At 35.9% G+C, this 15,818-nt stretch overlaps 1 protein-coding gene across 1 annotated transcript in view; it reads right to left on the bottom strand.

The window, feature by feature from the left end:
* Positions 1–15,818, bottom strand: part of LOC150075048 (activin receptor type-1-like) — a 134,758-nt gene that overhangs the window by 107,163 nt on the left and 11,777 nt on the right. Inside the window, exon 2 of the mRNA XM_090389085.1 lies at positions 4,843–4,949. Within this exon, the coding sequence (XP_090245211.1) occupies positions 4,843–4,949 (107 nt within the window). The remainder of the gene's footprint in view (positions 1–4,842; positions 4,950–15,818) is intronic.

Genomic DNA, 15,818 nt, shown 5'->3' with positions numbered 1-15,818 from the left:
GACTAAGTTGCATTGCTGGGTGGCTGCAGGGCCAAAGGCAGAGATTTGTGATCAATGAATATTCTTCAGATTGGTCTAACTAAACTTGTACATCAGTTCAACTTTCATACAGCCTGAGGCATATACCCTAAAATGCGTTTGGTCTGATTCAATTCATACAACATCAGGCATCTCTCATATTGTAGAGTTATACTCGGTGATGTAGTTGTAAAATTAGCAGAAGGTATATTCTATGAATGTTAAGAAATGCAGAGAGTATACTGTACATATCAAGCTTATTAATCAAATTCCAGAGAGTATACGGTGTATACCCATATACAGTGTGTATGTGTGTATATTTAATCTATTATGAAATATCTGAATAGATGTAAAAGGTATGTTACATAATCATTTTATTTTATTCTGTTTTATAAAATATTGATAATTATGTTTATTTCTAGGGTATAACAGTGTAAACCAACATAGGCTATCTTAGTCTTTATAGGTTTTTTTGGTCTTATGGCCCGTTTATGCCTATGTTTTAATACACTTTGAGTACCTATATAGTATCAATTATATTCTTACTATAGTAACACACACACACACACACGGCATATTTACTTATATATATGGCATATACATATTAAAAATAATAAAACTATAAGTATTGCCTAAGAATTAAATTCTAATAAATTTATTTTTTAATTTTCAATAAATATTTTAATAATAATATGTTTTTTCAAGTCTTTCAAAAAACAGAAGGTATACACTATTCACCTAAAAAAAATCCAAAGGGATTTTTATACAGTGTAAACTACAGAAGAATATTTAGTTTTAATTGTGTCTACAGTAATGTCAGGAGTGTTGTCAATAAAATCCTCCACTACAGCCCTGGTTCTACTCAAAACTGAATTGTCATCACTGCATCACCAGGGTACCTACCCAACTACCGAGGAAAGGCCAAATAGCCTTGAAATGGGGCTGTCTGGGTAGTGTATCAGCTGAGAATAAGTAATAATAGTTAAAATAAGTAACAATAGTTACTTATTCTCAGCTGATACCACCAACTTATTCTTATTTCATTGGTAAAGCGTTACATGATATTGCACTATTCAAGGTAGTGCAATATCATGGCAACTTGTTGTGAAGGTATTCACAATGAGATATACTTAAAATGATGCTATTCTCAGCTATTTTAGAATTTGCTGTGTACTAACAGATGCACGACAAAGCAAATGGCCCTCAGTCCCCAGCAGCTTTCACTCTCCCTCTTACAGCAGCGAGAGGATCAGAGTGGAAGCAGAAGGTGCCAAGAATCTCTGGGTACAACCAGGCTGCCATGCACAGAAACTGAACTTGGCCTGTTATAACCTAAGATCACTCATCGGTGAAGACAGGATATTAGAGCTGGAAAAGGAATTAGAAAATGTGAATTGGAATATCATCGGTTTGGCCAAAACAAGAAGAAGAAATGAATCACTTATAAGTTTATCAAGTGGAAATCTGCTGTACACCAATGGAAACAGTGAAAGGAGTGAAGGTGGAGTTAGGTTTCTGGTCCATAAAGATTTTAAAAACAACATTTTGGAATTCAACAGTACATCACCAAGGGTGTCAAGACTAATACTCAAGATTTCTAAGAGGTACAAGCTAAAGGTTATAATGATTTATGCACCAACATCGAGCCATGATGATGAAGAGGTTGAAGAAATGTACACCGAAATTGAGAGTCTTCTAGATGAGCAGAAAACCCATTACATTATTATTATGGGGGACTTCAATGCTAAGGTTGGAAAAAGGCAAAACGGCGCAGAAAGAGGAATTATAGGAAATTTTGGAATTGATGAAAGAAATAAAAGAGGTGAAAGACTTGTGGAATTTGCAGAATCTCAAGGACTGTCAGTAATGAACACTTTTTTCAAGAAAAGGGTGAACAGAAAGTGGACATGGAAGAGTCCAAATGGATTAACAACTAATGAAATCAACTTCATCCTCACTAACAGAAGATATATTGTGAATGATGTTACCGTCCTGAATAAGGTAAATGTTGGAAATGATCACAGAATGGTAAGATGTACACTTGATATAGATATAGGAAAGGAAAGGAAAAAACTGACTCGAGTAAATAATACAAAGGTCTTTGAGATAACAGAGGAGGAGAAAAAGCAGTATGTACTGGAACTTAAGAACAGGTTTGAGCTTCTGCAGACTGCTCAGGACCAAGATATCGACGAGGAATATTACAGCTTTCTGAAAGTGATAAAGCCCAAGAAACCTATAGGGAAAAAGAAATTCAAAGAAGAAAAAATTAGTCAAGAAACACTTCTCATGATGAACCAAAGACGACAAATGAAGAGCAAGAAAAACACTGACAGGGAGAAAATTGAGTATACTGAGTTATGCAAAGCCATTAGAAAGAGACTCAGAGAGGACATAAGAAGATTTAACACAAGAAAAGTAGAACAAGCATTAAGGGAAAACAAAGGATTTAAATCAGCAGCCATGAGCAGTAATACAGAAAGACAAATGATACTGAAACTGAAGAATAGCGATGGTGTACTTATAAACAGCAGAGAAGGCATAATTCAAATAGCAAGAAGACTACTACAGAGAATTATACAAGGAGTGAGGGAATGATGCAAGCAGTGGGGAAGATGGATTGCAAAGTAGCAACACATATGACATACCCGATATACTTCCTGATGAGGTAGAACATGCATTGAAGAAAATGAAGAATCAGAAAGCCCCGGGCGAAGATGAAGTTACTGTAGAGTTGCTAAAATTGGGAGGAAGAGACATAACACAAAAACTGGCAAGGCTCTTCACAAAGTGCATTAGAAAAGGTGTGACGCCTAAGCAGTGGAATAATGCAATCATAGTTTTGCTGCATAAGAAAGGAGATAAATTGGAAATTGGAAATTATAGACCAATTAGCTTGTTATCCCACATCTACAAGTTGTTCACAAGGGTCATTACTAACAGATTAGAAAGAATACTTGATGAGAATCAACCGAAAGAGCAAGCTGGCTTTAGGACAGGATTCTCAACTATGGATCACCTTCACGTAATATCACAGCTAATGGAGAAAGCAAATGAATATAAAACACCATTATGCCTGGCATTTGTGGATTATGAAAAGGCATTTGACTCCATACAGCATAAAGCAATGTTTCGGGCACTGGAAAGACAAGGCATAGATACCCCATATATTATGATTTTGAAGAAAATATATGAGAGTGCTACCTCCTTTATTAGACTAGACAAAGACAGTAGCAAATTTAAAATCGAGAAAACAGTTCGACAAGGAGAGACAATATCTCTGAAGCTGTTTACTGCTGCCCTTGAGGAAGCTTTCAGAAGATTAGACTGGTCGCAGAAAGGAGTCAATGTGAATGGAGAGTACCTAAACCATTGACGATTTGCAGATGACATTGTGGTCATAAGTCACGATCCCAAAGAATTAGAGGAAAATCTTAATCAGTTCTGCACAGTTAGTAAGGATATTGGACTAAAGATGAATATGGCTAAAACAAAAGTAATGATGAACAAGTATGCCACAGAAAGGGAAATAATGATTGAAGGAACAATAATTTAAAAGGTGGAGTCATATACTTATCTGGGACAAGTTATTAGCTGTAATAATGATAAATGGCTGGAAGTCAAGAGAAGAATAAATTTTGGATGGATAGCATTCAGGAAATATAGTCACATACTGAAGAGCAATATCCCAGTTTGTCTGAAACGTAAAATAATGAACCAATGTATACTCCCCACCATGACTTATGGAAGTGAAACTTGGGCACTCACCAAAAGAATGGAAGGGAAGCTGAGAACTACACAGCGAAGAATGGAACGAATTATATTGGGAATCAGACTGTTAGATAAGAAGAGCAACACATGGATTAGGCAGCAAACTCAAGTAAAGGACATTCTTATCAAAACTAAAGAACTAAAATGGTCTTGGGCAGGACACATAGCTCGAAGACATGACAGATGGACTAAGAAAATAACAGAATGGTACCCAAGAGGAGCTAGAAGAAAACCTGGAAGACAAAGGCGGAGATGGATAGTTGAAATTCATGAGTTTTTGAGTAGTAAATGGATGGCCAGTGCTCAAAACAGAAGGAACTGGAAAGTTGCTGGAGAGGCCTTCATCCTGCAGTGGATTGAAAATGGCTGATGATGAACAGATGCTCTTGCACTAACTTGTTTGTTGTTTGTTTGTTTTTTTGTTTGATTGTAATGATGCTGATATTCTATTCAATAATTATACTTGTTGGCACTGACCAGACAGAAAATACTAAAAAAAAAGTGAAACAGTATGTTTCTTTGAAGGTTTCAGAAGTGAAAACTCTGGTAATAGAGTATCAGAAGCAATACTCTATTCTGTATGAATGTTAAATGCTGTTGATAAATCTGATATAATATTTATTGCATATTCTATATAAAAACTGTTGGAGTCAGCATACCCAAATTCATAAAGAAACACCAAGAAATGCAGATAAACAAAATCTTATACTTTCGGCAAAAAAAAATATATCAGATAACTTGATTAGGTCACCTTCTACTGCCAAGATTATTATATCTTTGCAAAAATTGACTGTTAAAAATGGAGCAATGACTTAGCCCAAAGAGTATGCATCAGAACTGCAACAAATAGTTTGCAAATATTAAAATATCAACTACTATTAGTAGCAAGATCAAATTGGCTGACTTAAAGATACAAACTGCCTTGAAAGTTGGCATTTGCTGTATTTTGATAATGAAAAGAAAGCACAAAAAAACAAAAGTTACATGGCAGAAGAGAGTACACAGAAGAATTCTAACTTATGCTTTAAACAAAATTAAAGCAAGGTACATTACCATAAGGGCATTTTCACAAATGGCCAAGTCTTCACAAGATTCATATTCACAGGAATAACACTGATACCTTAATTTTACATTACTTGGTTTAGTCAAAAATGCAGCATCTAAACAGGAATATAAAAAAAAAACAGAAGTGTTAAAGAAATCACATTTTTATAAAAAAAATTAATATTTACTCCTATTTTTAGATCCTTTAAAAATATACTGTTGTTCAGTTTTAAGTTAATAATAAATAAAGTAAAACAGAATCAACTGTAAATAAGTTGGTCGTATTTTTTACAATTCAAACACTAGAAGCTTATAGTGAGGTATTACACAAATAGTTTTCATTATTCCTCTCCTTCCCAATCTGAGTAAAGCAAGTGTACAAAAAATTATTTGGGGTGGTGCGTACTAGTAACTTTTATCCCAGCACTTACAGCTTATAACACAACTATTTCTCAGTACTTTTATTTATTATTATCTAGTCAAACGCCTATAGCTAGTATAAACAAAAGAGAGAGAAACACACACACAGTCAAAATTGTTATTGATGATAAAATAATAGAACAAATATCTGACTTCACCTATTTGGGAAATTTAATATCAAATGAAGGGAAAGACATCCAACACTAAACTACCAAAATATAATAAAATGAATGGAACGATTAAATGCCACTTCAGAAAACAAATGACAACTGAAACAAAATTATGACTTCACAACATCACTTCAAAACTAGCCCTCTTCTATAGCTGTGAGACTTGGGTCATAAATAAGAAAGATGCACACAAACTAGAAGCAGCACAAATGAGATTTTTAAGACCATTATTAGGCTTTACAAGACTAGACCACCAAAGAAATTTAGCTATCTGCAAGAAATTAAAAGTAGATAGCATAGTAAATGACATAAAACGGTACCAGGAAAAATGGATCAGTCACATAGAAAGAATGAACCCAGACCGGATCCCAAAATTAGCCTTTAACTAGAAACCTATAGGCAAGAGAGATGTTGGTCGACCAAGACAACGATGGCGAGATCAAGACCACCTCCAAGAGCTACAACGGAACAGGTCTTAAAAGACCTAAGCCAGACACCAAGTTCTGATGATATATATATATATTTTATTTTCTTATGAAACCTCCAAACATGAAGGTATTATTAGTACCTAATATCCTCTTTGGATTTATAGATTGAGAAAATAGAATATAATATTTGATATTAGACTTGAATTTCCATAGTTTGCAATTTCAAGAAATACACATAAAGGAAACTGTTACAGAAAACAGAAGTAGAAGGGATGCAAAAGAGAAAAAGTTGGTTCTCAGAGTTTGAAGATGGACAGAAAATGGATGCCAACAGTTGTGGTATGTGTTCAGACTGGTTTAGAACAAAGTAAAGAATTACAGTTGCAAATACAGAAGAATAATGCCCATTGAAGTACCTAAAGAAAAGGCAAGCAGTAGAAACTGAGACAGAGAGCAGAAAGACTTTGTAAGACACAGGTCATTAATTAACCTGACTGCCCTCTTCTGAATGGAGTCTAGATGCTTGAGAGAAGTTTCGGAGGTACCACCTCAACAAAAAATAAAACCCAATTTTTTGATGCAGAGAAAGCAGTATTTGTGATGTGCTTATGACAAGAGATATTAGAAGTCAGGGTAATCCCTAGCAGAGATAAAGGGATAGATAAACCAATGGAAACATTTGATTTTATAATGGCTGTAAGACATATTTATGAACATACAGCAATGCTTTTTTTTGCAGATAGTACTGTGAAGGAAAGGTTATAAAAACTGATGTTTATTTAGAGGTGATATATAAAGGCACATGAAGAAAATTACTGACCTATCTAAATTACAAAGAACTCAAATTGTTGGTACATGTCAGAGAGCATTGGTGACTAAAACTGTTCATTTTCTTAGTGTATCCGGAGCAACTGTATTGAAAGTGATGTCTGCATTAGTCAAGTATGGAAAAACAAAATTTGATAGGATGAATTGTGGCAGAAAACAGAAGCAGACTGAAAGCGACCACCATACACTGAAAAGGAACATAGCTCAAAAATATAAAACTACTGCCTCAAAAATAACCGCAGAACTTAATGTGAATCTAAGCAATCCAGTTTCCAGCAAAAAAAAAAAAAAAAAGTTTTGCAAGAACTTTATATAAAGCTGAAATTTATGGAAGAGTCACTATTGCCAAGCCACTCATTACTGATGGTAATGCCTGAAAGAGGATGCAATGGTGTAAGGAGCACAAAAACAGAACACTTGATGATTGGAAATGTTTTATTTCCAAATGAATTATCATTTATACTTTTTCCAAGGAGAGTTTGTTTGGCAAATGCCAAAGGAAGTGCATCATCCTGACTGTCTTATGCCAACTAGTAAGCATGGAGGATGATCAACAATGGTTTGGGCAGCAATACCTTGGTATTCTTCAAGTCCTATCACCACCCTGAATAAGCAAGTTACTGTCACTGATTGCCTTGATATTCTGAGTGACCAGATTCACCCCATGGTGCAAACATCTCCCATAAATAATTCCACGTTTCAAGCTAATAATGCTCAATACACAGATAGATATGTCCAATCTTGGTTTGAGGAAACATGAAATTGAGGATAAGCATCTCACCTGGCCTGTACAATCCCCAATTTAAACACTGCTGAGCAACTATTAACATATTTGGAGAGGAGAGTGAGAAGCAGATTTCCTCCACCTTTATCACTCAAGGATCTTTACATGTTCTTCATTGAAGAATGGTCCAATATTGCTCTTAAGACAGTTCAAAGTTTATTTGAATCTATTCCACACAGAATACAAACTGTTTCAAAAGCAAAGGGTGTTCAAAACCATTAGGGCATAGCTGAACTCTTATCACAGATGTTTCCATTATTTTGTCCACTCCTTGTAGGTGATAGTGTCTAGAACTCGTACCATCACTGAAGATCAAAATAGCTGTATACTCTCTTTTTTTTTTTTTTTTTTTGCAAGAAATAAGACAGGATTGAGTTTAGAAGCACTGAAATTAACTAAGGTTTCTTCTCCCCATTGGAGAATTACCAGGACATGACATTTAAGGAATTGGTGGTGGATATTTGAAAAATTGAAGCTGTTTGAGCAAGATAAGATTTCTCACATAGGGTGGAATGTAGTATACTAATCTCAGCAAAACTATGGATTGGATTTCCAGTCAGTGGAAGTAGGTCATTAATATCATAAGCAGAAAACAGTGAGAGAAATAACTGAACCTTGGGGAACATCAGCATTTGTGGAGGAGTTATGAGACAAAGAGCCATCTGCCACCACTCACAGCAAGTGGACCAATTGCAATTGCAAAAAAAACAATTGCCAATATATGGAACAGAAGCTTGTTTAGAAGACCTTTACACCAAACATGAGGAGCATAAGATCAAACGCCTTAAAAATGTCAAGAACAACTACTTAAGACATAAGTGATGCTAAATTTGAATATGGGGAGTATAATGCATACAGGAAGGACAGACAGGACAGAAGTGGAAGGGTTATGCTCTTAGTTAAGAAGCATATGAAACCAAAGGCAGTGCATCCAGTTGACATGGGTGATAAGTGCAATGTTGAGTCAGTTTGGTATGATATAAGCACTGGGAAAACAAAACAGAGTAGGAGTATGTTATAGGCCTAATGACTATGATGAGAATACCAAAGAGCTATACAGAAAAATAGTGGGCAAACAAATCAAAATGTCTCATAATGGGGGATTTTAACTTTCCAGATGTTGACTGGAATTTGTTGGTTGCTCACTCAAGACTAGCAAGACTTTTGTGGATTTCTTGGATGACTGTTTTCTACAGCAGCGTGTTAGAGAGGCAACAAGAGGGAGTAATACTCTTGATCTGGTTAATGGCAGTGATTCTTCATGCATTATGAATCTGCATGTAAAAGATCCACTGGGCGGCAGCAATCACAACGTATTAATGTGGAATTTAATTAAAGAGATAACTACTGTTATCTCTCTGTCTGTCTGTCTGTCTGTCTGTCTATATTTCTCAGGGTAATTTATAAATTTGTTTTGGCTGGTGCAGCATAAGCCTCAGACTTCCTTGCACCATATGGCTAATAATAATAATAATAACAGCAAATTCTAAATGAGAATTATTGAGGGAAGTAATCAAAGAAGCTACTAGCCTTTCCATACCAAAAAAGAAATACTGTCCAGGGCTAAATGGATGTCAGATGAACTACTGAGACATGTGGCCACTTATCCACTTATATTGGTCCACTTATCTATGGGTTAACTGTTGATAACCCCGCTCAGGTTGCAGACAAATTGAACAGATATTTTGCATCTACGTTCACACGTGAGGAATTCTTTAGGGAAGAGTATGTCAGAATTTTATCAAACTCTAATGAGGAGCTAAATGACATTGTGATAACTGAAAGGAAAGTGGAGGAGAAATTATTAAAGATGGACATAAAAAAACACATAGGGTGGATCGAATCTATTCAATCATATTAAGGGAGCCAGCAAAGCAGGTAATAAATCCCTTAGCCATAATTATGAGAGCATCCTTAGACTCAGGGGAGGTCCCCGTGGGCACAAATGTGCCCAAGGCAAGTTACAAATGTATCCCCAATTTGTAACGGGGAAACAAAATGTGACACGAGTAATTACAGACCTGTTAGCTTGGATTTTTTTTTTCAGAGAAAATAGAAAAGTCACTGGTGAAAGAAGTAATGCAGGAACATCTGGACAGGCATGCAATTATACTGCAATCACAGCATAGATTTGTTAAGGGAAGTCTTGTCTAACCAATCTAGTTACACAGTGACCAGGATGCAAAAAATAATTTTGACATCATATACTTGGATTTCAGGAAGGCTTTTAATACCGTTGCACATAAAAAATGCTCTACAAACTGGAGCAATGTTTTTGCTCTACAAACTGGAGCAATTAAGGCAAGTTACTGCTATGTATAAAGGCGTGTCCGGTATTTTCACCGTAAACATCTTTGCTGTATAACTAATTGGCCGTAAGACAATTTTGCCATAAAAGATAAAATACAGTTTGACAGTTTGGTTTCATTTCTCCATTGATGAATCAACCAGATATCCATGGGTAAAATAAAAAAAAATAATAAATAAAAATAAAATAAAAAATAACTGGTTGACAGTTTGGTTTCATTTCTCCATTGATGAATCAACTGCTTTTGGCAGACAATGTATTTAAGCCAGTTGACAGTTTGGTTTCATTTCTCCATTGACAAAGTTCTCGCAGTGCCCCCATTTTTATATTATATAAATCTTAGCCCTCATAATGGTCTATACAGTGATGAGTAGATGTGGTGGTCTTAAAATAGTGGATGATAACAACTATGTATATCAACTTGACAGAAAATACGGTGATAAAACTTATTGGAAGTGTGAAATAGGAGAGTGTAAAGCCAGATTGCATACTATACTAGAAAATAATAACATATCAGCTTGTAAATCCTTTGGTGAGCACAGTCATCCCTCCCACCCATCAAAACTAAAAGTTTACCAAGCTATGGCAAATATAAAAGAGGTGGCTACTAATTCACAACAGTCTTCGAGGGAATTAATTATTGATTGTTTAGCTAATTTAGATACAACAGCTTGTTCTCTAATGCCGTCTTTACCAAATTTATCACACAATATTAGAAGTTGGAGGCAAAAGAAGAATCAAGCTCCTCCTCTCCCCCAAAAAAGAAATGGTTACATGATTCCTGATGAGTATAAGTTTCTTGAAAATGGTGAAAATTTTTTTATTTGGCACGGAATCGGGCTTAGATGATTTGGTGAAATATAAGGACTGGGCATGTGATGGAACATTTAAATGTAGTCTAGTCATTTACTACCAGTTATTTATGTTACATATAATGATAAGAAATAGCAGAATCCCTCGTCTGTTCATTTTATTTCCAGGGAAATCTGAAAAGACTTATGAGGGTGGTTCAATAAAGAATCGCCCTGACCTAGCTTCAGAGGTGCTAGCCTGTTGATTGTACCATTTTTGTAGAAGTAGTAGTAGTGGCATATGATGCAAGAAAGCAAATGTATGAGCTTATGCAGCATCAGCTAAAAAAAAAAAAAAAAATATATATATATCCAATATTTCAAATTAAATAAAATAAAACATAAGCCAGTAGTATGGCAAAAACTGTAGAGCGAAAATTACATAAAAATAACCCAAATAAACAATCGAACGAAAAGAAAGAATAGATATAAATAGTAGCCCAGAAACCCTTGTATAATTTCGATCTTTAAATCCAATTAACAAAAGCTATAAAATTTAGGATAATGCCAATTATTTATTAATTTAGCGGAACCCCCCCCCCCGAGAGGTACCAGTTCCGAAAGACGTGAAATATCACCAAAAGAGGGTTAAAGGAACTACCAAACGATAACAAAATCAAAATAAATGGAGGAATAGCAAGTTGCTGCCTCTAATGAATGCTTAATTAATTATTTATTTTATTATAATTTAATATAATTCAATAGTAATGGGTTGATATGCTAATTTAGCAACGCCTGTGCCGCCATCTATTTTCCTTTTTTCTTCTATATAAGCTGATTCAGCTTACAGTATGTCAGTGGTGTGGCTCTGCTCTAGAGTGCTGTCTGTTCTATATTTTATTTTTCGCTGCATAAGGACCACCGCCGCCGTGCAAATCCTCTGCATTGGTGGATCGATCGGAGGAGGGAGGGTGAATTGGTACTTTGATCTTTTCACCATGGCGACGATTTGGATAGCGATTGAAATGCAGCGATTCCATGGCCATTATTGGCCTTGTGGTCCTCTGTCGATATGGGGCATGATGGTCAGTCTATTTTATTTTAATTTATTTTGATTTTGTTATCGTTTGGTAGTTCCTTTAACCCTCTTTTGGTGATATTTCACGTCTTTCGGAACTGGTACCTCTCGGGGGGGGGGGGAGTACCGCTAAATTAATAAATAATTGGCATTATCCTAAATTTTATAGCTTTTGTTAATTGGATTTAAAGATCGAAATTATACAAGGGTTTCTGGACTACTATTTATATCTATTCTTTCTTTTCGTTCAATTGTTTATTTGGGTTATTTTTATGTTAATTTTCGCTCTACAGTTTTTGCCATACTACTAGCTTATGTTTTATTTTATTTAATTTGAAATATTGGATGTATTTCAGCTTCATAGGGAGGAATTGCATGTTGCTGCCTCTAATGAATGCTTAATTATTTATTTATTTATTCATTTCATTATAATATAACTTTATTTAATATAATTCAATGATAGTATATGTGTATATATATATATATATATTGATGAAAGCAGTGAGGTTGGTCTTTGAACCATGACTCATCATCAGGGAAGTGGGTCACCCGAAGAAATGATTTGAGGGAAGGAAACAAGAATTCCAATGGTGCCCCATATATGAAATCTGCTCCGTCCAGCCTACTCACTCGTAGGCTGGATGGGGCAGTATTTCATATCAACAAGTGGCCACTTGTGTTATTGCAATTTCAGAAGTGTGAACTGGGACATTCTCTTGAAGCATTCTCACATATTTGGACAGCCTGCTACACCTAAGTGTTTTGATTTTCTCCCATAACTTTGTGAGTAAGTTGGCATTATAGGCGCCTGTAATTGTTCTACCTTTCAGCAGGTAATCAGTCATTATTATGCCTTTCTCATCCCAAAACACTGTTAGCAAGACCTTTCCTGCTGACGCTTGGACCCTTGCCTTCTTGGGGGGTGGGGAACCATGATGTCGCCATTCCATGGACTGCTTTTTACTTTCAAGGTTGAAATGGTGTATCCAACTTTTGTCCCAAGTGATTAGATGAGAGAAAAAGTCTTCCCCATTTTTTTGGCACAGGGCTAACAACTCTTGTGATTTCTGTTGTCGATCAGCCTTCTGGAAACCAGTCAATAATTGGAGAATCCATCTTGTATTCAATTTCCATAAATGGAGTTGGTCATGAAGGACTGTTTCAACAGAGCCCACACTAATCTTCACCTCCTGGGATAATTCACACACAGATATCCGGCAATCTTCCATGATTAACGACTCCACTTTTCTGATTGTGCTGTCATCAATGGCTGAATGGGGACAACCTGGAATGGGCTCAGATTCTACTGATGTCAAACCACACCTAAACTGTCTATACCAGTGCCTCACAATGCTATAGGATGAAGCCTCATCCTTATATACAGCAGTCTTCTCGTGGATTTCTTTAGATTTTCCCTTCAAGAACAGATACTGGATTACAGCTCTGGCTTCAACTTAGTCCATGATCCTACTTCGTCACACATTCAGTTCAGTAAGAGAAAAACAAATTAAGACACAGGGCTGAAATTTTACACCTTTAATACAGAGATATGTATGATTCTACACACAAAATATCATGACTCTGCAATATGTGGAAGTAGGTGAGGACGATTCTTTATTGAACCACCCTCGAACAACAGATTTTTTTAGATTGTAAAGAACTTACATCTGACATTAGATCCCGAGTCCTTAATGATCGACTTTGAGAAAGGAAGTATCATCGCTTTCTCTAACATATACCCGAATACAACTATAACCGGCTGTTTGTTTCATATGGCAAAAAACATTTACCCAAAATCATTGATATTGGACAAAAGTTGCACTATCAAACAGATGCTGAATTTAACATGAAAATTAAATGCATTACAGCGTTAGCATTTGTTCCAGTTAGGGACATTATTGATGGCTTTATCGAGCTGACTGGTGATGATGATTTGCCCCAAGAGTTGGTTTCTTATTTTGAAACACTACATTGGAGGGGAAAGAGGCCAAGGGCTTTGAAGGCGCAGAATTTAACCCACATTTCCCATAGAACTTTGGAATATATCAATGGACATATGACAATATGCCAAGAATGAACAGTGTAGAAAGCTTTCACAATGCAATACAAAGCTCAGTTACAAATATGCATCCTAGTATTTGGAAACAGATACTCCTCTTAATGAAGGAAGAAATTTTAGCGAAAAAGAAAAAGTGCAATGCCGAATGAGGACACGAATCAACAAGCAAAAAAATCTTCAAATCTACGATCTTCAAAATAAAATCAGTTATTTGCACAGTACTGCCAGAAATCTACACACCTTTTAAATGTATTCAAATATTTTGTATTTTCATTTTTTGTAATAAAGTCTTTAATTTTGTTATTAATTTTTCATGTTTCATTATGTCCTTTTTAATATGTCCCTCTTTTATTTTTTGTTATTTTATTTTTTACAGCAAAATTGCCTTACGGCCAATTAGTTATGCGGCAAAAATGCTTGGTGAAAAGATGTTTACGACAAAAATGCCTAGAACTGGATAAGGGGATGGTGGAAGAAGACAGAGTAGTTATCAATGGGCACTGCTGTGGAGTTCCCAGGGTTCTGTACTGGGCCCATTGTTGTTTTTAATATTTATCAATAATACCGATGAAGGTATATCAGGCTTAATGTTTATATTGTAATATTGATGAATGTATATCAGGCTTTAAGTTTGTAGATGATACAAAGGTTGGCAGGGTTGACAGTCATCGGTGTGAGCTACTGCAACAAGATCTAGGAAAACTGAGTTGATGGGCTGAGAAATGGCAGCTAAAGTTTAACATTGACAAATGCAAGGTACTGCATATGGGTAGCAGTAACCCCACAATAACTTATCAATTGTGTGGTACTACACTCAGGAAAAGATCTGGGGGTAATTGTGCAGTCAGACATGAAATTCTCTGAACAGTGTAGACATGCTGCCAAAATATCTCATGGGGTTTTGCCAATGATATACAGAAACTTTGCTAGCAGGGATAAAGAGATGATTAACCCTTTGTACAAGGCCAAGATTAGGCCACATCTTGAGTACTATATATAGGTCTGCAGGCCTCACTTTAAAAAGGATGTAGATCTGCTGGAATGGATATAGAGAAGGAGAACCAGACTGGTGAAAGGGGCTCTTACCTAAAAAGACCTCGGTTCTGCAACTTGCAGTGTCTCGAAACTAGGCACCTGCTGGGAGATCTGACTGAGGTGTTTAGAACCTTGGATGGATTGAGTAAGCTGAATGTTGATGGAAATCTTCCACTTGCCGAGACTACACACGAGGGGGCATAAATTTAAGTTGAGAAAGGATGGTTGCAGGATGTGTGGAAGTTTTCCTTCAGCCAGTGGGTGGTTGATTGTTGGAACTGATTTCCATCTGTTGTTGTGGAAGTGGATGGGTTGAATAAATTCAAGGAAGAACTAGACAATACTTGGATGGTATGGATGGGTGAACATGTAGTAGGGTTTTTTTTTTTTTTTTTTTGGCTGATGCTATATAAGCTTGCTTTCTTGCATCACTTGCCATTGCTACTACTACTACAATTTTTCAAAATGTTTTAATTGAATTTGTCTAAAGAGGAGTAAAATAAGCCAACTTATCTAAAGTGGAATGACTCTGATGGAATCCAAATCAGCAATCATTGATCAGATGGAAGGCACTGAGATATTTTAAGATTTGGTAGTTGATGGATTTCTTCATTACTCTGGAAAGGATAAAAGTAAGTATAATAGGGCGTTGATGCAAAATACTCATTCAGTTTGTCAGCTATCTGAGCAGGATCATCAACAGTCAAACCATTGATTTGCAACCCTTTTACAGAATATGGGCATATTTTCAAGAAGAAGAAAAAACATCAGTGGAATAAGAAAGTGTAAAAAAGTTGACTTTCTTGGCATTAAATTGTTCAAAATTCTTCTAACATCCTTCTGTTGGAGGTTGGTGGGGTGATTCAGGAAATGTACTGGGTGTGGTAGGGAGAGGTTTACAATACAAGAGTTTAGCAAAATGTAGGATTGAAGAGAACCATTAAGTTTTAACAGAGGTGGGGATATAGATGGACAGATGTTGCACCCAATAGCTTTGGCAAGAGATCAGAATGCTCAATTACCATTTTGACAAGAAGCAAATTTTCTACTCTTAGCCTATCCAAATAAAGTTTTGATTGAGTAA

The sequence above is a fragment of the Mastigoproctus giganteus genome, chromosome 14, assembly GCF_048544385.1.
Source record: "Mastigoproctus giganteus isolate SK-2022 chromosome 14, ASM4854438v1, whole genome shotgun sequence".
Classification (NCBI taxonomy): domain Eukaryota; kingdom Metazoa; phylum Arthropoda; class Arachnida; order Uropygi; family Thelyphonidae; genus Mastigoproctus; species Mastigoproctus giganteus.
The sequence above is the reverse complement of the archived record's forward strand: the minus strand, read 5'-3'. Positions and strand labels throughout refer to the sequence as shown.